The following is a 22,403-nucleotide window of genomic DNA, read 5'->3' on the forward strand; positions in this document are numbered from 1 at the left end:
GGGTGCTGCGGCGGTTGGCGCCGGGTGGGAGAGATGAGGACCGAGAGTTTCGGAGCGGGGATGCCCGCCGTGGGAGCGGGGCGAGGAGAAGCACGTCGCGTTCTCCCTCCTCCACCGTCTTCCCCCCCGGAGCCGCCGTTACCGGCGGGTGGCTGCCGCGGGGCGCGGCGAGGCGCTGCCCGGTCCCGCGGCGGGTCCCGACCGCGGCCGCCAGGGGGCGCCGGAGCAGCGGGGCGGAGCGGAGCCGACGGGGCGCGCAGTCCCCGCGCTGCGCGGCGGGAGGCGCAGCGGAGTCGGAGCCGTAGCCGGGGCCGGGCCGGGCCGGGCCGACTTGAACCGAGCCGAGCCGAGCCGCGGGGCGGGCACAAAAGCGCCGCGCCCGACCGCGCCGCCTGGGAGTTGGCTCCGGGGGTAACTCGGGATCGGCGGGCCAGGGCTGAGCGCTCAGCGGCGCCGGGACGGGCGGCTGCCCCGGGGTTCGCAGGATGCAGGCGGCTGCGCGGCGTGGAGCGCGGGTGCTGTGGGCGCTGCTGTGGGTGGCTCAAGTGCGCTCCTACAACGTGGACGTGGGTCGCCCCGTGGTTTTCCAGGGACCAAATGGCTCCTTCTTCGGGTACTCGGTGCTGCAGCACTATCACGACAGCACGCGGTGGTGAGTAGCGCGGACTCTGCGCGCCCGGGGGCGGCGAAGCCGTTGGGATGCGGAGCTGCCGGGGCATCGGCCGGGGAATCGGCCAGGGCTGCTGGGGCATCCCCCGGGGCAGCCGCCCGTCCCGCCGTCGGGGAGCGGGACCCCGCGCCTCGGCCCCGGCTGCGGAGGCTCTTGGCCGCGTTCTTTCCGCAGCGCCCCGTCCCGCCGGCGCGGCGGAGGCAGCGCTGCGGCTCCGCGCCTGTTGTGTGCGGGGAGGGCGGGGTGCGGTGGGGTGGCGGTTCACACTCATGTAAACCGGGGTTCCCCTCCTCGGGCGGTGTTTTAACGCGGAGGTGCCCTTCCCGGGCCGGCAACTGGCATCGGGATCTCGCTGTCCTCGAGTGCCCACGGTGCCGCCCCGGCGGCTGGGGCGAGGTGGGGGAGAGAGAAATATTTAGCTCATCCCCTGGAGAGAAAACGCACGGGTGGGGATGAAAGATAAGTCACGGCCTGGATAACGGGGAATATGTTAGTGTCGGTAACCTCCGGCGGGAGCAGCGCGTTGGGGGCACCGGCAGCGCTCATCCATCTCCCCTCTCCCTGCCTTGCGAGGAAGGAGATCCCTCCGGTGCCTGTGGACACGCTTCCAGATCAGGAGGCGTGTGCTTTCTCTCTGGGACTGCAGCGGGAATTGAGATGTAATTTTTATTACATCTTCTTTTTGATGATAGAAAGTTTGTCTACATCTCAACAAAATTATGCAGGCTGCTTGTTTTTCCCGTTGACTGAGAAGAGCCTTGGAGCGAAGTCTGCCTCTCTGTTGTCTGGGTCAGAGCCTCTTTGTTAGAATTAAAACTGATTTCTCTTAATTGGACCCAGTTGATGTCATCTGGTGCACTCCTAAGGGGAGCAGGAGCCAACCATGCCAATGAATGTCCACAAAGCTTGTCTTTATCTTTTGCACTTAGATATGGTCCGATCGCTCAGCTGTTGATGTTGGAACTGTGGTGCACTGTGATATAAATCAATGTATTCATGCTGGCGTCCAGTTCCTCAAAAATGAGTTTCTTTCACACCCTTTAGTTCACAAGTAGTTGTGTGCTTGGCCTTTCTGCATAGCGGCTTTCACGGGGCGTTCATTTTTAAGGACTTATCAGAAGACTTCATAGAGAGAAAGTGCTCTGGGAGAAGAAAAGCTCTCAGTTTAAAGCAATGCTTAACTTGGAGCAGGATCCAACAAAGGATGCGAAGGCTGAAAGCCGCTTGTATTTGGCAGAAATCACTGGGGATTCACAGTGATGTGAATGAAATGCTGATGTAGTGGGGTACAGGGCAGATGAAGGAGATAGAATTTGTTGCTCCTTGTGTTGGTGTCTGCTGTTCTGATTGATAACATGAATTACCTTCAGATAGCACCTGTTGGTGTGATTTTTATTTTTTTTTTCTTTAGTGGAAGGGAAGGTTGAGCAGGGAGGAGACTCTCCCTGGTGTCCCACTTTGTCTGGAAATGATGCTGCACTCTGCGGTGTTGGGTGTCTGAAGGCAGCTGTCTGCAAGAGGTCTGGTGCTCAGAAGTAAAAACTGCAGCCTTGCAAACTCCAGTTCTCTGAAAATGGACCTTCTCTGCCCGGAAACAAAAAGTGTCCACAACCAAGAAGTGTTTTTACGTAAATAAATTGCTATGTGTTAGAGCTACACCTAGAAGGGCCAACAGCAGCTTGATATGACCAGCATTAGTACTGGGCTGTCAGAAATCAGGAGGGTGGGATTGTCACCACTGGTACTTCTCTCTTCCTTGTGGAACTGGGGAGCTTGTTTTCATGAGTACTTTCAAATCCCGTGCCCAGCAGCGACTGGGATAAGAAGTTTGGGAGGTATGATACACCTCTTCCAATCTCCTTTGCTGTAGTTTGCCATGTGCAATTGCACTCTTAATATGTGCGTCCAGCCTAAAGATCACGGGACAGTTGTGAATCCCTCTGCTCTTAAAAGTGTATGCAGCCTCCTGTTAGCTCTCTGGAGATGCCATGCCCTGTGTGGCGTGGGTGCCTTCTGAGGGGCAAGCAGGGGGTTTTGCATACAGCACCAGTTCTAAGCATTTAACATATTTCTTCTGGAAAGTTTAAAAGTTCTGTCCAGTCTTCCCTGGCATTTGGACCATCAAAGGGCAGGACCCTTCTCTGTGCTTCTAGTGATGCCCCTTTCAACCCAGTAGGGCAGAATGGCTTCCAGTTCTGTTTTAAAGCCACGGTTGTTGCACTGTGCAGAATCTTAAATATCCCTTGGAACTGTGAAGTTTTTTTCTTCCCTTTCGAATGTGATATTCTGGGGAAAGACTGAAATATGTTATGGGGAGCATGTGGTAAAAGTGTTTTCTATTCATCCCATTGTTGCGTAGAGCGCCTCTTAATGGTCATAAGATTATTGTTGGGGTCTGCCCACAGCTTTTCTTCCTGCCCTTTATAGACCTGTCCATTTGGCCTATGCTCTGCAGTGGGCAGCAGTCAAGCTACGTTGGCTTTAGGCAGTGGCAGTTTGGACATTCATGGCTTGCCCTGTGAGCTGTGCACTATGTGAACCTGCAAAAATGGGATGGGCCAGATCTGAGGCTGATGGGGCTCCTGCCTGTCTAAGTAGTGTTGTTTGATGTGTTAATATGCTGTCAAGCACTTGAGAGTGTTGGCATGACAGTTCAGGGCTTCTTGCTCTGAATATCAGGGCCTGGTATTCACCTTGCACCAGGGGAGGTCTAGGTTGGATATTAGGGAGACATTTCTTCCAGGTGAAGGGGTTGTCAAGGGCTGGAATGGGCTGCCCCGGGAAGTGGTTGAGTCACCATGCCAGGAGGTATTTAAAAAGACCTGCAGATGAGGTCCTTAGGGACATGTTTTACTGGTTGGACTTGGCACTGCTAGGTTAAGGGTTGGACTTGATGATCTGAAAGGTCTTTTCCACCGTAAATGGTTCTGTGTTTCTGTTTATCTGAGCTGAACATTCTTACAGGAAGAAATGGGAGGAGAAGAAACTTGGTTTGAAATATGTCAGACAAATGTGAATAGTCAGGCTACTACACAGCCCTTGACACAGAACTTGTAGTGGATTATGGGCGTTCAGCTTCCACTGTGACAGTGGAGTATGTCAGTGCCTTTCACCTGTCTGAAGGAATAGCCCATTGCAGCTGTGCCTGTTTCCGAGCTGGTTTTGCACAGTTTTCGTCCGGAGCAATGTCTGTCAGTGCAGATGTGCTGGGGTTATTGTGTTCCTGACAGTGTCTCCGTTTCCTTCCTTGAGCAGGTTTTATGACTGTAAATCTTTCAAGATTTACCCGGTTCCCCATCATTGCCATTTTCAGTCGAGTAGGGAACCAGGTGGCTGCTTGCATTTGGAGCAGAGGCAGGCTGAGTGCTTCTGTTTTCTGGATGTAATTTTGAACCTTGGAGTAAAGACCCTACAAAGCGACCAAGAATGTTGCTTCCTCTGCTTTCCTTCAGACAGTTTAAGAAGAAACAAATGTCAATCTTGCCCCAGTAAAATAATGTTAATAACATGACATCTCAGAGCGTTCTTTTTTCAAATAGGATGCTACTTTATCTCTCTTCTTTCCCCTCCCTATGCCCCCTTCTTGCTGACACCATGAAATCCCTCAGTAATCCGGGTAACAGTGTTACACTTTCTGGCAACATGCTCTGGCATGAAAAAGTAATGGAGCCAATTTGATTGCATGATGTCCTACTGTGAGTTTTACAATAAGGAATGAGCCTGGTTTCTGTGTTGTTGCTTCATTCCTTTGGCTCCGCTCTTCCCTAGATTGCGCTGCTGCTGACACGTGAAGGCTGTTCTGCATCTCACACTGATGGATACATGTGGCTAGTGCATGACATGCTGGTGTGCTACCAGAAGGAAGACATGGGAGCAGTCTGACCCCATGGAAGCTGGGCGTTTTGTGAACAACATTGTGTTGCACGAGTGATGTAGTGATGTTGTAGGTGCTGCCATGGCGTTTCAGGCAACCTGGGCTTGCTGTTGTTAGTCACAGGCCATCCCATGTGTCAACCTCCTGCTTCTTACTTTGCATGTAATGGATGAAGTACTGTTGATTTTATTTTGAGGGCTTAGCAATTGACAGAGAGACCTTCCTTGTGAAGCCTCAACTGGTATATTATAGAATGCTTTAGGTTGGAAGTGACCTCAAAGATCATCTAATTCCAACCCCCCAGCCATGGGCGGGGACACCTTCACTAGACCAGGTCGCCCAAAGCCCCATCCAACCTGGCCTTAAACATTTCCAGGGATGGGGCTTCCACAAAGAATCTCTGGGAAACCTGTGCCTCACCACCCTCATAGTAAAGAATTTCTTCTTACTGTCTAATCTAAATCTGCCCTCTTTCAGCTTGAAGGTGTTGCCCTTTGTCCTATCAAAAGTGAACACTTTCCTGTAGGTCCCCTTTAAGTATTGATAGGCCACAATTAGGTCCCTGGAGCCTTCTTTTCTCTAGGCTGAACAAACCCAGCTCTCTCAGGCTGTCTTCATAGGAGAGGTGCTCCAGCCCCTGATCATCTTCGTGGTCCTCCTCTGGACTCACTCCAACAGTTCAGTGTCTTTCTTGTACTGGAGACCCCAGAGCTGGAAGCAGCACTGCAGGTGAGGTCTTACAAGAGCAGAATAGAGGGGCAGAATCACCTCCCTTGACCTGCTGGTGGTGCACCCTCCCCACTGCTGTTTTTGAAATCAGCTGTGGTATGTAAGGATATTTAAAGACTTTTTTTCTCTGCCACTTAACATTGCAGTGGGGTGATGTACCTACACTCCCTAGTCCTTGAGCTACAATTGCCTAATTGCTGCTGGCATGCTGTAGGCTGATGCTTAATGTGCTTGGCATCTCTCCATGCCATTGGTCAGCTTGACACACTCATTCACTGTACCTTCTGCTAAATGCAGCACTTAATTTCCAAATCTGTATGTCCCGAGGGTCAATCACCAGAGAAATGATAGTCACTATTCTGCAGGAAGTAATTTTAAGGAGGTGTGGATTTCCCTGTGGCCAAAAAAGCTTCTAGTCATCCATTAATATTGACCGCTGTGGCTCTTGGAATGTGTTGGCTTCTGGCTGTGCAGCTGCATAGGTGTCTCCATACAGATGAGGGGTTTTGTCCTTGATCGCATGGGTATGGATGCAAGAAGAGAAGGTTAAATGTCCTCTCTGCCTACTGCTATTGCTCCTCATGTTGGCTTAGAGCCGAATGCTTCATTCACCGAGCCAGCAAGATGAAGCCAATTCTTAAAGAGTTCTGGGCATGTCAAGCAAAAGTGCTTGACCCTAGACATGGTCTCAGACCCCACTCCTCTTGCCCTCAGTTCTCTGCCACAGAAAATAATCTCTTTCTCTGGATGGGTTTCTCCAGGCTGCCTTCATGTCCTAGAGGCTTCCTGCGGAGTATGATGGTTGTGGTGAGAACCTGCACTCATCAACACCCTCTGCAAGGAGTACTGCCCGCATCATAAGCCTTTTGGCAGAAGGCTGGAGAGCTGCTGGTGCTTGCTTGCTGACAACCCATGTAGTCCTATAGCAGCACAGGAAAGCTGTACCACAGAATTAGGCTATTTTAAATGAAAGCTGGTTAAATTAGCAGGAATAAGTTAAAAGCTTGCCTGATAATAGCAAAAGGACAAGGTTGCACTTCTGCTGGCTGTTTATATGTCTTCTGTGTTTATGCCGGGCAAGACTCCACAGCCCTGAAATGCAACAAGACTGTATTAGACTCAAAGGCTTTGTTTTAAGATGTATTTCAGTTTCTTTACAGTATGTGAGAAAAACACCTTCTCTGGTTGCAGCTTTGTTGTAACGTCCTGGGGAGATAGAAAACAAGTGCTTGTCTTGCTGAATAAGTCCAAAATATTCAGGTGATAATGAGTCTTTTATCCAGGTCTGTTGGAGAGTTCTCATGATGGTTAAGTAGGTGACTTTCTTCCAACAGTTAGGCTATTGCATATGGAAACTAAGGAAAGAGTAAGGGACTTTTCCTGAAGAAAGATATATTCCAGTCTCAAACTGCTGAATAAAACCAAAGTAGGTGGTTGTTGGGGTTTAACCTAGCAAGCAGCTAAAACAACTGCATAGCTGTTTCTGTCCTCCATCCCGAGGAGTGGGGGTGGGAGTGAGCAATTGGTGGGTGGGGAGGAGAGAAAGGGAAAACTCATGGGTTGAGATAAAGGAAAAGGGAAAAAGTAAGACAGACAAGGAAGAGTATAATAATAATAGAATATACCAAGCAAGTGATGTGCAGCTCAGTTGCTCACCACCTGCAGACCACCAATATCCAGCTAGTCTCTGAGCTGTGGTCTAAACCCCTGGCCAGCTTCCCCCAAGTTATATACTGAGCACGACATTGCATGGTATGGAATGTCCCTTTGGTCAGTTTGGGTCAGCTGTCCTGGGTATGTCCCCTTGCAGCTTCTTGTGCACCCCCAGCCTCCTCGATGTCAGGGCAGTATGAGGATGCTGGAGAGTCATTGACTTGGTGTAAACACTCCCTAGCAGCGACCAAAGCATCATAGCATTATCAACCTTATGCTCATCCTAAAGCCAAAACACAGCACTATACCTGCAGCTAGGAAGAAAATTAACTCTATCCCAGCTGAAATAACAACTTGACCAGCCAAAAGGCATGTGAACCAACAGAAAACCTCCCATCTCCCTGAAGGTAATCCATTTCAGGGCATGGGTGAGCATGGGTAGTGCACGGTAGAACAGGAGGATCTGCCAAAATTTCACCTAGGTGCAAGAGTAAAAGAGTAAGACAAGATGCTAGGATGACAAAGTGTGTGATGTAGGTGAAATATAAATATATGGACATTCAGGACGATCCAAAACAGATCTGCTTTTGGCATATGTTACCAGCTGCCTTTACTGGTTTCTTCCTTCTGCTCAGTCCACATGAAGAAACAGCAACAGACATTTACTTTGTAAAAGGTATATTTTCTTAAGGCAGCAATATTGTTCATGCCAGTAGCCTGCTCATAGCATTAATTACTATTTTTCCCATTAAGTTTTTCAAAGAGAGCTGAAGAACCTTTGTGATTTAGGCTCCTTCAGGTCTGTCTCGCATTCTGCAACCCCAGTTATCTTGTGAACTTACTGCAGAATCGTATGTACTTTAGCAAAGTAGAAGCAAACTGAAGGTCAGTGTGGCCTGTATCATTTTATTGTTATAACAGGTCATAGAAACAGTTTCTTGCCACTTGCAATTTGAGCCCGTAACTCTTTAAGCTGGTATTATCCCCCCATAATTTATTTTTGTTAGACCCCATTAATGTCAATAAGCGAATGACACGCATTCATCACCTGTGTAAGTGAAATGATTAGCATTTGTTTTCCTGCCTCCTGCCTGCCTGGTGGGATTTCCATTTGGAGCTATTATTTCAGGCTCTTGTACGCCCGCTCTCCAATGTGTGCAGGCTTTGTAGGTGTGGTCTTAGCAACCTAAATATTTTGGATGTTAATTCTTCTCACTTGTGAAAACATGATGTGTGTTGTGGTGTGCAGCCCTGTCAAACTTCCCCAAATGTAACCTGGGAGAAAACAGTCACTTAATGTGGATTGGGGGAATCTCTTCATAACCCTATTTCCAAATGCTGTGGTAAGGTTTTGCCACATCCAAGGAAGTGTGTGTCACAGCAGTGGAGATGTGCTACTCTGGCTGAACCTGGACACATGTGTACCTTGTGCTTCAGGTCTCCCTGCATTTACTGGCATTGTGATGATGGGTAGTGGCTGGGGGTGGAATTTTAAATTAGAGGGTGAAGGACAAGCTGTTTAAAACAGAGAAACCTTCAATTCTGGGGCTGGTGCTGGGCTGTCCACCTGCACTGTGGGTGGGCTGAGTATGGGGACTGACTTTGTACTGGGTACTGACTGGGTAAACAAAGAGCAGTGTTTTCTTGGGCAGCTGCTGCCTCCCAGGTAACAGGCTGTATCCATTCAAGGGAGTGTTGGAGGCTCAGTCGTTTAGAAATGATTGCCCTGAGCTCCAGCCCTGGGCTTAACTTCAGTGAGGATTTTCTTACATGCAGCTCTGCTCAACCTCACACCGCAAAGGTATCTGCAGAACTGATGCTGAACAACCTGATGCCCTCCCCTGTCTTGCCTGGAGCTGCCTTCCTCATGCTTGATCTCCCTCCTCACCCTCATGCACCCAGATCTGGGCTTACAATCAGGCAGCAAAGACTGTCCCTTTAATGAGGAGGTGGTAAAAGTGCTCCCTTAATATTTCTGCTGCCCCTGTAATCCACCTCACAAAGCATCCCTTAGGGCACAAGCTGCTGCCAGCTTGCTAAACAGTTAACTGGATGATTAGACACATGATTAAAAAAGATGAGAAGTCTTTTAAGGAACCCTATGGTCAAAGCTGTGCATTGGTGCTTCCCAGCTCTCAGGAGGAATAAAATAGTTCGGGTAGAGTCTTCACAGCCTTAATAACGAATGTGGGTTGATAGCAATGCATGGCAGAGGACATTGGCTCCCATGTTATTGGCTGGGTTTTTTTGTGGGTCTGGGCTCTTTTTTTTCTTTTTTAAAGCTGTAATTACATAAAATGTTCTGAGAATGGGGTACCTCAACTTTCTAAACAAGTTTGTTAATCTTCAGCTGGCTGGCAAGCCCTCCAGTTTGGGTTCCATCATCTTGTGGGGCATCTGTATTGACCCTTGTGGGTTCTCAGATCGATAGAGGTGTACCTAAAACAGAGGGAAAATGAATGCAGCTGGTCTTGGCCATGCTAATACTTTCCTAAATGCTTTTGTGGGGGTGGGGTAGGGGGGATTGCTTTGAATGCCAATGATTATTTAACTTTTTGAAGTATTTGTGGCTTCACTGGGGGGAAAATGCCTTTAATTGTGCATGGAGTTTCCATTTTATGAATCCATGTCATAATTTTACAAAGTTGCTGAGAAAAAGTCCTTTTGTTGTGGAAGCTCTGGCTATGTGACCCTTGCTGCTGTTTTGTTTATTATTTTTCCTTTTCTCCTGAAATTAATCACTTGTTACTCTGTTTTTTGCTTCCAGGGTCTTGGTCGGTGCTCCCAAGGCAGAATCTAAATACAGCACCTCTGTTCAGTCCCCAGGAGCAGTGTTTAAATGTAGAATCCATACCAACCCTGAGAGAAGATGCACAGAACTGGATATGGGGCGAGGTGGGTAGTTAGGATTCTTTTGGGGGGAGAACCAAAACCACCATCCATCCCAAAACAGGTAGCCATTCTCTAACAGCCTCGAAGATACTCTGAGAAGGATCCGTCAGCCTCTCCTGATAGATTTTGAGCACCAATAGCAAAGGTTCAGCGTTATGAAATAGCATCCCACCTGGTGCTGCTCTCCTCCCAGTGCCTTTCCTCAAGCTCTCCAGTGAATAACCAGACAATGGTGGATTTTTCTCCCCTCTTGCTTACGCAAAGTCACTCTCTTTTCTCCACCTGCTTCATTGTTACTTTGCAGCCTCTCTGTGGGCAGTTGGGAGTGCTGTTGCCTATTCCAGGCAGTGCTGAAATAAGGAGGTATGGGATGACCCCAGGTGATGTGTGTGACGTTATTAGCAACATGGTGATCTGTGGGCTCCTTGCAATGCAGAAAATCATTTCTTGGATTTGTTTTTTTTTGCTAAAGGAAGAAAAGTTCCTCTGAGCGCTGTACTTGTATGCTATTGCTCATTGTCAGGATCAACTTTGGTTTCTCTGACATACTCCCTGAATCAGGGGTTGGAGGACTCCTAAAGCAAAACTGATCTAAACCTATGTACTGGATTGTAACGGAGAAAATGGAAGTCTTTTAATATTCAGTTTTCTCAGTGGTGTGTGTGTTACTGCTTTCTCTGCCTGTAAAGAAGGCATGTTAGTATTACTCGTCTTTTCATGACCAAGTCACGTAAAATTCATTTCTGTGACACTTACTTATGTTAAAACAGTGTTTTGTTAAGTTTGATTTGTCCAGCTACTGTCATGTAAACTGTCTGTCATGGGTCAGTGAATACTACCTGACAGGACTAAATATTTAGGCCTCAATTTTTTTTTTATGTGCCCCAGATCTCATTTTCAAGAGTAGTTTTTTTCATAATTAGCATTCTGCAGGCAATCCCACATCTCTTCCATTGACTTGAGTTGGATGGTTTATTCAGTTGGAGCTGTGGACATGCTGTAATAGCTGCTGGCTGCAGGGTCTGTCCCCCACTGCATTGTTTGTGTGGTGTCCAGCAAGAGTGAGAGCATCACCCTGATTAATGCATACAGGAAATAATGATCAGGACGGGAGGGAAAAGAATACCACCATCAAGCAGATGTTTGATGGGCAATCTCTTTTCTTGTAGGGATTCTTCAGTGGGTATTTAAAACTCAGGTCTCCTCTTTTCCTCCTTTCTGTAGGCAATTCTCGGGGCACGCTCTGCGGAAAGACCTGCAAAGAAGACAGAGATGATGAATGGATGGGCGTGAGCCTGGCTAGACAGCCCAAGGCTGGTGGAAGTGTGCTGGTAAGTCCCTTCTTTTCTTTGATCTCATTAAAACTATTACTGCTGTCTGACTCCAATGCTAAACACGTCAGGATTAATGTGTTTGGCAGTGACTGACAGAGTCCAGCTTTATGGGCAGCAAAAGTCTGTGGTCCCTTCCTTCAAGCGGAAGGAAAAGTGAGCCCCAGCCAGAAAGCTGTATTTATAGAGGGAGGACTTCAAAGCCGTCACACCTGACTTGTGTCACCCAAGGGCTTCCTCCTAAATCTGATGGATTAGATCTCTGAAGAGTATAAATAGAACTTTGCTTGGGAGGTACCTGCTAGTTAGTTCTTTTTCTCATTTGCCCGTGTCTGTGTAGGGAGTATGTATGCATCCATTTTCCCTGAGCCTGTCAGAACTTATGGCAGGCGTAAGATGAGTCTTTGTAGTGATGTTTTTTTCTTCACGTATATTAATTTTCCGTTAGCAGGGCAGATGTGTTGAGAGTAGAGATGATGTGGTTGTGTGTGGGTGGCCTTGTTGTCTTCATGGAGACCATTGCACATAGGCAGGTCAAGGAGAGCAGATGTGATCCTTAGAATGGGAAATTTCTCTTTGCAGGGTAACATTTTCCATGCTGGAAAGAAAACAAAGACAGCCAGGCAAAAATCCTTCTAAAATACACAGGTATATTATGATCAATAGCTGTCTGTGTTTTATGTTTGCAGTTGGGTTCTGGCTCTCTAGCCTAGTGAGGCTGTCTGCAGGAATGTTAACTGGAATGGGAAAAAAAGAAACTGCAACAACATGTTGCAGGTATTATATGTGGCAGGCAAATGTCAGAGTAACCCTGACAACAATCTGATTGTAAACATCGCTATTTGGGAGTTGGAAAATTGCAGTATGACCCCATCTTTTCAGTGCAATAGGGGATGGCCCTGGTACGTGTCACCAAGCTGTCACAAAGCGGCTAGTAAGGAGGATCTCGTGTGGTGATTACTGTGCCAACCACCTGTGTGAGCCAATGTGGACAAAGCTGCTTCATGCGAACGGGGTTTTCTTAGAGAACAAAAAAGCCCCAAGTCCTCACACACTCAACTTCCCTGTGGGGGTGCAGGTGGTTTTTATACATTCCTGTGGGATTTTATCTGGTCGTCTCTTGTCAGGGCTATGGGGCCTGGCCGATGCTTTACTTTCTCTTGAATGTTTTAGGTGTGTTTGGAAATAGAGAGGTGGCAGAAAAAGAGAGTGCATCATACAGCAGAGCACACAATTAAGGCATTCATGCTAGAAGAGTGGTACAAGCAACTAATGATTTCATAAAATGGTTTGATATGGAAAAGACCTTAAAGATCATCTAGTTCCATACCCCCTTCCATGGGCAGGGACACCCTCCACTAGACCAGGTTGCCCAAAGCCCCATCCAACCTGGCCTTGAACACTGCCAAGGAGGAGGCAGCCACAGCTTCTCTGGGCAGCCTGTCCAGTGCCACACCACCCTCATAGAGAAGAATTTATTCCTAATATCTAATTTAAATCTCCATTCATTCAGCCTAAAGCTACTACTCCTCATTCTATCACTATACCCTTGTAAAGAGTCCCTCTCCAGCTTTCCTGTAGGCCCCCTCTAGGTACTGGAAGGCTGCAGTAAGGTCTTCTAGAGCCTGCTTGCAAGCTGAACAAACCCAACTCTCTCAGCCTGTCTTCATAGCAGAGGTGCTCCAGCCCTCTGGTCATCTTCGTGGTGCTCCTCTCGACTCCAACAGGTCCCTGTCTTGTACTGGGAGCAACACCTAAGCGAAAGCAACAAAGGAAGGTAAAGCTGGTGGAGAAGAAGCCAGGCATCTACCATGGCTGGGACTGGCTGCTGGCTGGCTGAGGGAAGGCTGCAAGGCTGTGAGATGTGGGTTGTCTGCAAGGGCTTAGTTTGGGGCTGAGCGGCTAGAAATTTTGGACATAAAGCAGGTTAGAAGCAAAATGTAGCTAATGTAAAATGCACAGTCGGAGGCGTGTCACTTAAACTGGTACAATGTCTCCACAAGTTATGCTGATTTACAAAAGTCCTGAACAGCCATCTGACAAGGTGACTCTGCACTCATCACATAAATTGTGTCCAGGCGCTTAAGGGTGTTTCAATGCCTAATTCTCACTGATTTCAGTGAGATATTTATCACCAAAGCATTCTGTCTTAAACTACTAATTAAACATCTGTTCACATCTGTGTGTAGACAGAGCCTGGAATGAAGGCATATGGGTTTGTTCATGGGTGGAACATACCTTGCTGTTTAACACCACGTTGGTTACGCTGTTTTGAAATACCTTTTAATGAAAAAAAAAAGTGAATTTCCCATAAGCAGATGGTATTGAATGAATGTGCTCTTGTAGTTTCAAAGATCAGGATTAAATGCAGTTTAAAATGCGGTTGTCTTTGAAGTGCCTGTAAGAAACTGGTGTTCTGAGAAGAATTTTGGGGCCACATCTGCCTATTTTAGCCTTCTAACAAAATGACCAGCTAACCCTTTTGAGCGATGCCCAGTAGCTATGAGTATGTGCTGTGTATATTGTCAGGCACTGCAGCTCTATTCGCTGTGCCAGGGATTCCCTTAAGTCAGAGTGGTATCTCTGTGTTCAGTAGCCCTGGATTATTGTTATTATTATTTTATTAATTTTTATTTTTCATCAAGACAGGTATTTATGCTTGACATCCTGTGTTTGAGGGGTGGCTCCCACGCTTTAATTGTGACTTGTGGGAAGAAGTTGTTCCTTGTGCTTTGAGACTGCTTAGTGGCTTAAATTTCTGTCATGCCCCATTGCCTGATAAGAGCGCGGGCTTCAGCAGAAGGGGCGGTAGGGAAGGTGAGGAGTGTGCATGGGGTTCTTCAGCTGATATTTGGTAAAGGGATTTGGGTTTGAGCCCATAATGTGCCAGGATGTTACTAAATCTGAGCGGTCTCTCTGTGTAACGGACTTAACAGAAAAGCATCAGACATTTGGGATTTAAACAAATGAAGAAGTAAGATTAGCTGCAGAAGCCCTGACTGTGCAGTTCGGTGGCTTCCTGTCCTCGGGTACGCTACCAGTCAATATTTGCATTAATCTAAGTGCAGCAGTAATGCAGCTGAGATTGACAGCTCTTTCCAAACAGAAACGGCAAAATTCCTTTTACTTTTGTTGGGAGAGGAACCAGGGACAGTGCATTGTGATTTGGAGATAAGCCACATCCTTCAGTCTTGTTCATCCTAATTACCTGCCATATCTGCTGTTACTTTGATTTTATCAAGTGTCCATTATTTTTCATTTTAAGTGGCTGACTTACTGGCACGTTTAATATGTGTGTCTATAAAAAAATCCCATCCCTGTAGCAAAAGGTCTGGGTTGGAAGGGACCCCAAGGATCATACAGTTCCAACCCTCCCTACCACAGGCAGGGCCACCAACCTCCAGGCCTGGATCTACACAAGGTTGCCCAGGACCCCATCTAACCTGGCCTGGAGCACCTCCAGGGATAAGGCATCCACCACCTCTCTGGGCAGCCTGCCCCAGCACTCTGTCACCCTCAGAGTAAAAAAGTTTTTCCTCATATTGAGATGGAGCTTCCTGTTTGCATCCTTTCTTCCCTGTTCTACCATAGAGCTGGAGCCTGTGCACTGCAGCAGCTGCTGTGTGTCCATGGCCTCCTCATTGCTCAGGGGCACACCGATGGTTTGCATCTAAAAAGGGTGTCTAAGCTATCTCTTATTTGCAGGCACCTTAGGAAAAAACCCACAAAACCCCAAACACCTCTCCACGGCATCAAATTCAAGCAACTGATCTCTGCTTACAAGGCTGTAGCCACCTTTGACAGCACATCACCTTCCGTCAGTTGAATTATACAGGGATCACATACTGTAATACAATTAAACATTTTTGGGAGGGCAGGAGAATGAAAGGTACCTTTGAGTTTTGCTGTGGCACAGAGACAAATGTGCTGGTTGCGTGGCTGCAGAGTTTTGAAGAAGGGGAGTTGCTGAACTGTCCACTGGGAAAATGTCAAATTCTGCAGCTGTGGCATGGGGCAGCCTGGGGAAGGCCATGGTGAGATACTCAATCAGTCGGTGATAAACTGTAGTGAATATGCAGCATGTTGAAGGCGCAGACAAGCGATCATTAAAAAAACCCAACAAACAAAAAAACCAAAATCCTAACACATTACCTGTGCCCAGAATGGCTAAACCGAGCCCATAAACTTTGGTTGATTCTTTAACTGCTCTGCAGCAGCTCCTTTTTGTCTCTTTATACTATTCTGTCCTGGCCTCTGCACCTCACTCCTCAGCAAAGCCTCCCCACTTGTGATGAAATGCTGCTGCTTTCCCCGACTCTGTCTTTTGTGCTCCTCTGGGAGAGATTAGGCCGTTAATTTATGTGAGTCCCTTGCAGTTTCTGAGATTATAAAATGTTGCTATAATGGTATGTGTGTTCAGGGTGCCGTCTCTAAAAGGCCCGTGCATGTGTATATTTGTGTTCATGGCACAGATTCTTTGGGAGAGAAGCTGTTCCCTGGTTACCCTGAAAACAAGCATTTTATGCATTGTTTCATGGTATTACTGTTAGATTTTGAATGAATGGTGTGGGGGGATTAAAATCATAACTGAGCTTGCTTCAAACCTGTCAGGGAGTCCTCAAAACTGCTCTTGACAGGCCTCCATGGGTACCTTTGGCTGTGGAGCCATCAGAAGCAGCCTTTGTCCTTGTGAATGGCAGCCTGCAGCACATGGGGCAGTACAGAGCTTTTGACAGCACCCCAAGTTGCTCGTTATCCCTCTGTGATAGCCATCTTCAGGAAACAATGTGCTTCTTGAGTACCACAAGTTAGGAAAGCATTAGATATCAAAGTCCAAATGCAGCCCTGCTAATAGGAGAACAGGTTTTTTGCACAACTGGTTTTGCTCTGTTTCAGTCAAAAATAAGAGAGTAGTATTGACCTTCTATGTCCTTCTGTGGTTAATTATATGGGAAGGGGCCTCTGTTGACTGTTGGATTGAATTTTGGGATTCCCAGTTGTTGATACACTTCCCAGTTTCTTTACTGGATAGGTGACATGACCATGCCTGGTTTATGGAGCTTTTAGTGTGAGATCCTCCCATGGGCAATGTGCTCAGCTCGTAGGAGCTGAGGCAGAAAATTGGGGTAGCACAAAGGGGAGGAAGATAGAGGGTGTCTCATCAGGGGAGGATAGGGTCAAGTAAGGGGACTGTGAAAGGGGGCTGACTCAAAGTTTCCAGGAAAAGTGGAAAGTATATGGAGGAGATGATTTGTAGCATAGTGGCTGCTCTGTGCCCATGGGACCAAGCCTTCAATGATAGAAATTGACGCATCTACACTGACTTCAGTGACTTAGACTAGCTGGAGATATGGCATGACATGTGCTCAAGTTCAAAGCCCTTGCTGTTTCACACTTCATCTCCTTTTATTCCAACTAACCCCTGAGCATCAGATGACTTGTGGTTTTGTCTGGCAGCAGCGCAGTGTTAATTTTTGGAGCAAGTGGGTTCTGGGAAGGTGTGAACCAGGCTCCACGCTGTTTGTGTGCATGCCTGCATGTGGCAGTTGTACTGAGCAAATGTCCTGGTGAGACTGGTTTAGCTCTGATTCTTCACTACAAAGGGAAAGACATCCCTGTCTCTGTAGCTCATCTGAACCTTGATTGATGTTGCTGCTCTTGCTGTCACAAAATCTGTCATTTTCACTTAAATTCCTTACCAGTAACCCAGGCCAAGTTCTTCTGTCACCAGAAACAAAGCTGCCTTTTTCCACAGGACAAGCCTTTGCCTCACATGTGTGTCCTCTGGTGTGATAACCTTCCAATATATTCTTATTAACTTGCTGAGTCTTAGCATCCCTTCTGATCCTCTTGTGTAAAATCTAAATGTGTTTATTCCCATTTTCCCCCATGTCTGGCTCAGCTGTGTTCTATCGGTGCATGTTTAGTTTTGGAAGGCTTCACTGGCCATGAGGATTCATGCACAGTGAGAGATCTGAAAATCTCCAGCGTGGGTTCTGTTTTATTCTGAGATTTGCTGTTTTTCTAGTCATGCGCATGTGAAGGCTCAGATCAGAATTTCCAGGTCAGGCAGTATCATGGTGTCCTGGTTCTGACCAGGCCAGAGTCAACCTCCCCAAGCAGCCAGCACAGGTGAGCTGAGTTAGCCTGGGCTGTTTTCCACACCACCTGACATCACTCCCCCATAAAAGGGGCTGGCTGGGAGGGGTATGGACTTGGTGCCTCTAGGACAGTCTGGGTGTGGTTTGGTTGGTCTGTTGATCCTTACACTGGACAGCACTCTGTGATTGTCTGGTTGGTAACATACTCTGTGTTATCACTGGGTGTGAGTGGAATTGGCTGTTATCATTCTGTTTGTGGTACTTTTGTCAGTAAACTGTCCTTATCCCAACCCGTCTCTCTTTTCCTGTGGGAGTGAGTGAGCGGTGTGTGGTGCTCTGCCACTGATTGTGGCTTACCTACCATGCATGGACTATGGAAAGATAGTGGTGAGAAGATAATTTTGTCCAGAAAGTGTGGGGCCTATGGGGAGGACAACTGGGTAGTGAGGGGGAAGGTCAGGCTGAGAGTTCCTATTCATGTGTGCCCTGTCTTGGTCAGAGGGCTCTCCCATGACTCTGGGTCAGTAATGCATGTGATATGGTCTGTTTAGGCCTGTGCACACCGTTGGAAAAACATCTATTACGAGACAGAGTACATCCTGCCCCACGGCTTCTGCAACATCATCCCCCCCAACCTGCAGCCCAATGGGAGGAAGCTCTTGCCCTGCTATGAAGGTAAGGGGGTGAGGGCTGGGAGTGGAGCATGTCTCCATTGCTGTTGTCTTATTTTATGGCTGCTACGTTTTCCCTTTATTTCCAAAGCTGTCCATTGGGTTTTGGATGAAGTGGGGAGAGTGGCACAAAGACTGGACAGGTCCTGTGACTTACTGTGTGTTGTTGCACTGTATTAGAGGAGTAATATATCTCTGAATTGTGCTTTCTGAAACAGTAGCTCTCTCTCCTGTATGTCAATAAGTGGTAGATACTGATCTGAGCTTGGCCTTTCATGCTGTGCTGCAGCAGAGTAAAAATCCTGAATTACATTGCAGTTGGGAGCCAGTTTGCCTATCTCAAGGAAGTGTTTTCATTTTTGTGTTGTGGTTTATCAGAAAACTTGGGAATGGTGGGGAATGGCTGCTTGAAACCTTGCTCATGTCAGGGAACTTCTGTAGCAGTTGATATTAAACAGTTTCAGGTGCCATAAGGTGTCTTGGTCCCTGTTTGGATCCTCTGAGGGTCTGGGTTTGAAGGGCATGGAGAGGAAGGGCTCCAGCTCTGAGTAATGGGTGCTTGTGCCTGTTCATTTCGCTCCAAATTCCAAGTGTCAACATCTTAATTTTCTAGCCCACTGGTAAATTTGAGACTGTTGTATCGTGTTTCCTTTCCTAAAGACTTCAGAAGAAAGCGTCTCCTTGGCCAAGAGCAGTTAACTAAATCAGCAGCATGAGTGTGTTCTTAGGAAGAAGATAGATATCTCCGAAGATATCTCAGCCTTCATAGGAATACTTGGGGGAAAACACCTTCTTGGTTTTTCCTGTCTGCCTGGGCACCATTGTTCCCCTCTTGCTTGTAGGATCCTGACAAAGTGTGGGAGTTCATAGAACAAGACACGCTAGAGTTTGTTGTGGGCATGACATTTAATTTTTCTTTGCTTTTATTCATTTCTCCCCTTCCCAAGTTGGCAGCAGCTAGCAGAAAGCTTGCTGCTGAGTATAGTAAGTGAGAGTTAAAGCAGTGGATGTATCTTGGGCTTCATCATGAGAGGGGTGTTCAGCAGGGACAGGGAGGTGATTGTCCCCCTCTACTCTGCCCTCATGAGGTCCCATCTGGAGTACTGTGTCTAGATCTGTGTTCTCCCATACAAGAAAGATGTAGACCTGTTGGAGAGGGTTCAGAGGAGGGCACAAAGATGAGTAGAGGGCTGGAGCACCTCCCCTATGAAGAGAAACTGAGGGAGCTGGGCTTCTTCAGCCTAGAGAAGGGAAGGCTGCGGGGGGACCTCATTGCAGCCTTCTGGTACCTGAAGGGAGCATATAAACAGGAGGGGATTCAGCTTTTTAAAGGGGTAGACAATGGCAGGACATGGGGGAACAGATTAAAGCTAAAGGGGGGGGGGAGGGCAGGTTTAGATTAGATACTAGGGGAAAGCTCTTTTCAGAGACAGTGCTGGAATGGGCTGCCCAGAGAGATGGTGGATGCCCCATCCCTGGAAGTGTTCAAGCCCAGGTTGGATGGGGCCCTGGACAACCTTGTGTAGATCCAGGCCTGGAGTTTGGTGTCCCTGCCTGTGGCTGGGGATTTGGAACTCTATGATCCTTGGGGTCCCTTCCAACCCATACCATTCTATGATTCTATGTCCTGGTGAGTTTCTCCACCACTGGTGAGCCGCCATGTCCCAGCTTAGTGGCCTGTGAAGCCTGCTTTGTGACAGCTGGGTCCCCTCCGTGCTTGTTCTTTCTCCTGAGGCAGCTCCTCACCTCCCTCTGGGCTTTGCTTGGGGAGCTGCTGCCACAAACCTTCTGGAGACAGCATGTGCTTATGTACTGACCATTTCCTGGCCCTGAGGCTGGACAGATTAGAGAGCTGGGCAATCACCAACAGCATGAAGTTTAACAAGGGCAAGTGCCAGATTCTGCGCCTGGGAAGGGGCAGCCCTGGCTATACACAGGCTGACAGATCAGACAGTGGAGGCCAGACATGCTGAGAAGGATGTGGGGTCTTGGTCGACAGCAAGTTAAACACGATCCAGCAGTGTGCCCAGGCAGCCAGGAGGGCCAACTGTATCCCAGGGTGCATCGAGCACAGCATGGCCAGCTGGTCCTAGGAGGTGATTGTCCTGCTCTACACTGTGCTGGAGCAACCTCACCTCAAATACTGTGTGCAGTTTTGGGAGCCACAGTACAAGAGGGACACAACCATTGAAGAGTGTCCAGAGGAGGGCAACAAGGATGGTGAAGGGTCTGGAGGGGAAGACTTACCATATGAGGCTTAAGCCCCTTGTTTTGTTCAGCCTGGAGAAAAGGAGGCTGAGGGGAGGCCTCATTGCAGTCTGTGGCTTCCTGATGAGTGGGAGTGAAGGGGTAGGCACCAACCTCCTCAGTGACCAGTGACAGAACTTGGGGGAACACTATGAAGCTGACAGGGGAGGTTTAGGCTGGATATTAGGAAGATGTTCTTTACTGAGAGGGTGTCAGTCACTGGAACAGGCTCCCCAGGAAAGTGGTCACAGCACTGAGCTTGGCTGAGTTCAAGAAGCATCTGGACAATGCTCAGTCACATGCTCTGACTTGGCTGGCTTTGTGTGGAGCCAGGAGTTGGACTTAATGATGCTTATGGGTCCCTTCCAGCTCAGGGTATTCTTTGACTCTATGGTTATTTGAGACATGATGGATTTTGAGTATCTTCATCCAGCCATGCCAGCTTGTGCTACAGCAGAATACAAGTAAATTGTGTAAGTCTTCCTGTTGTGAGCACTGTCCTGCTGTATTTGTACTTTTACATTTTTTTACTACTTCCCCTTGTACCTGTCAGCAAAATCAGGATAAGGCCTCACACTGAGAAAATGCACTGCAAATACTCCAGTGTTAACTTTATGGTCAATGTGAGCATGTGGACAGACTGCCAGGGCTGTGTCTGAACCTGTGACTGTGCTGCTGCGCTGCCTGAAAGTTGGCCTGTCTGAAGCTGTGGCAGGGAGGTGGTTTCTGGAAGAGACAAACTGCTTGTGTTTTTGTGTGCGTCATGTCTTTGGAGTAAAAAAAATGCTACTAATCTGACAGGATATTTGCCAGGAATTGCTAGAAAATAGAAATGTGTGGGCCTAGTACATGCAGAGCAGCCAGTGGAAAGTTGGCAGGACTGGTGCAGCTTGATGTTGGCTTAATTTCACTCCATGCTAGAGTGAAAATCAGAGGTTTGAGACTGCTGCGCTCTCTCTCTCCCTCTCCATCCCCGTCCACCACCCCCACCACCCCCCCCATCAGACATGAAATCATGAAGTATCACAAGGGATGGCTGCATTTGTTTACTCCTTAAGTTCCAATAAAACAAGCTCAAAGAGAGCGAGCCATGGAGAGAGATCACACAGAGGGATTCGCTGTTTGAGGTTTGCCATGAAATAAGATTATAGTCATCCCTGTAACATTTTTCCTTTGCTTTCTGGAAGCAAAGAAGAAATTCTTCTCCACTGGCACTGAGGAACAGCCTGAGGGGGAGAAGCTGGGAGTCTGGTGGGGGCAATAAATGCTGTGCATAATGCAGCTGAAGTGCTGCTACACCGAGAGCCTCTGTGGCCATTGCCAGGAGGCTGCTAGACTTGGGGCTGCAAGTGTGTGCCAGGGAGTCTGCTGAGGTCATTGGTGTCTTGTTCTTTTCTGGGACTTGCTGTGTGTGAATGTGTGCAGGCAATTCCATGCTTGTTTTCAGAAGACCCATTGTTACCGCAGCTAAGGTGATAAGGAGGCTGGTGTGGCTACATGGTCCACAAGCAGAGCTGGCTCTCACCTAACTGGCGAAGGATGCAGGCCAGTTGAGTGCATGTCAGTTTCCACCCATCTGTATGTGTGCATCTTGAAATGGATTATCAGCTTGTATAACAAAAGTCTTGTGCCAGAAAGGGAGAGGAGCCTGTCCTTGGGAAAGATGTGGTATGGTTTCTCTCCACATAAAGCAGGCTTAATAATTAAAGATAAGGAAATGGAAATTTCCTGGCTGGATAGTAGTGGTGCAACAACATAGGAGTCATAATCCATCTTATTCTTGTCCAGCTTCCCTGAAAGGGCTGACAGAAGTCTGGAGTGATTGAGTGCTAATGAGAACAGCAGCAAGCCTAATAGTTAAATGCTATCTCTGAGTAGGAACTAATCTGGTTTATATGAGCTGGATGGTCTTTGTGGTACAACTGGTATATGGAGCCACCGTCTTCTAGGCAGTCCTTTTACTTGGTTATTTTCCCCATAGCTTTAATGGCCTTCCAAAAAAGGGATCTGCCTTCAGCTTGCAAAGAAGAGTGGCTGTCTACTGTGAGAAGCCAGCTTAGCTGATGGGGAGAGCTGGGATGGCTTCTACTCCTCTGCGGTGGTGAAAAGTTGGTGGTGAAGAGTTGGTGGTGAAGGCTGATGGACCCTTTGGTTAGTAAATAAGGGGAACATGCTCACATGCCTTGCCTCCAAAGAGATAAGCAAGTTTTCCCACAGGGTCCAGACCACATTTGG

At 47.8% G+C, this 22,403-nt stretch overlaps 1 protein-coding gene across 1 annotated transcript in view; it reads left to right on the forward strand.

Annotated features, from left to right (window-relative positions):
- Positions 1-485: 485 nt before the first annotated feature.
- ITGA9 (integrin subunit alpha 9) overlaps positions 486-22,403 on the forward strand; it is a gene marked incomplete at both ends in the record, with an annotated part of 230,158 nt that continues 208,240 nt past the window's right edge. The window contains 4 exons of the mRNA XM_084260536.1: positions 486-652; positions 9,694-9,821; positions 11,043-11,149; positions 17,802-17,925. Of these exons, the coding sequence (XP_084116662.1) occupies positions 486-652; positions 9,694-9,821; positions 11,043-11,149; positions 17,802-17,925 (526 nt within the window). The remainder of the gene's footprint in view (positions 653-9,693; positions 9,822-11,042; positions 11,150-17,801; positions 17,926-22,403) is intronic.

This window comes from Gallinula chloropus (assembly GCF_964237585.1).
Source record: "Gallinula chloropus genome assembly, chromosome: 2".
NCBI lineage: Eukaryota > Metazoa > Chordata > Aves > Gruiformes > Rallidae > Gallinula > Gallinula chloropus.